General features: G+C 40.7%; 1 protein-coding gene across 1 annotated transcript in view; it reads left to right on the top strand.

Moving 5' to 3' along the window:
• Positions 1-346: 346 nt before the first annotated feature.
• HELRODRAFT_80455 (hypothetical protein) overlaps positions 347-643 on the top strand; it is a gene marked incomplete at both ends in the record, with an annotated part of 32,274 nt that continues 31,977 nt past the window's right edge. The window contains one exon of the mRNA XM_009020180.1: positions 347-505. Coding sequence (XP_009018428.1) covers positions 347-505 — 159 coding nt within the window. The remainder of the gene's footprint in view (positions 506-643) is intronic.

Genomic DNA, 643 nt, shown 5'->3' with positions numbered 1-643 from the left:
AAAAATCCACCAAAGAATAAAACAAAAAAATCCACCAAAGAATAAAACAAAAAAGTCACCAGAGAATAAAAAACTCGCAAATAAAATTCCCAGAGAATAAAAAACAAAATTAACAATAATGCTCTCGGCAAATTTATTTTGTTTATTATCATTGTAGAGTTGTTGCTTCCCGATAACAACAACAACAACAACAACAACAACAACATCACAAAACAAAATGATCTCTGCTCTGAGAACATCTCAACACGCAACCACAACGTCGTCCTCGTCATCCTTGACTGGAGCAGCTGGAGCCGCGTCATTAGCCACAACGTCTTTGACGTCATCACTTACGTCATCAACGAACATGAGCAGCAGCAGTGGCAGTGGCAGTGGCAGCAACAACTTCATATTTGACGGCTCTAACAGCATTCTCCAGAACTACAGACTCGTGAAGCAGACTGGAACAGCAGGGCAGGAGTTCGTCTGGAAGATTTACGATGCTGTCAGGAATAAAGACGATAAGGTAGCTATGATGATGATGATGATGATGATGATGATGATGATGATGATGATGATGATGATGATGACGACGAGACGATGGTGATGATGATGGTGATGATGATGATGGTGGTGATGATGGTGGTGATAGTGATGATGATGG

Source organism: Helobdella robusta (genome assembly GCF_000326865.2).
Source record: "Helobdella robusta unplaced genomic scaffold HELROscaffold_27, whole genome shotgun sequence".
Lineage (NCBI taxonomy): Eukaryota > Metazoa > Annelida > Clitellata > Rhynchobdellida > Glossiphoniidae > Helobdella > Helobdella robusta.
The sequence above is the reverse complement of the archived record's forward strand: the minus strand, read 5'-3'. Positions and strand labels throughout refer to the sequence as shown.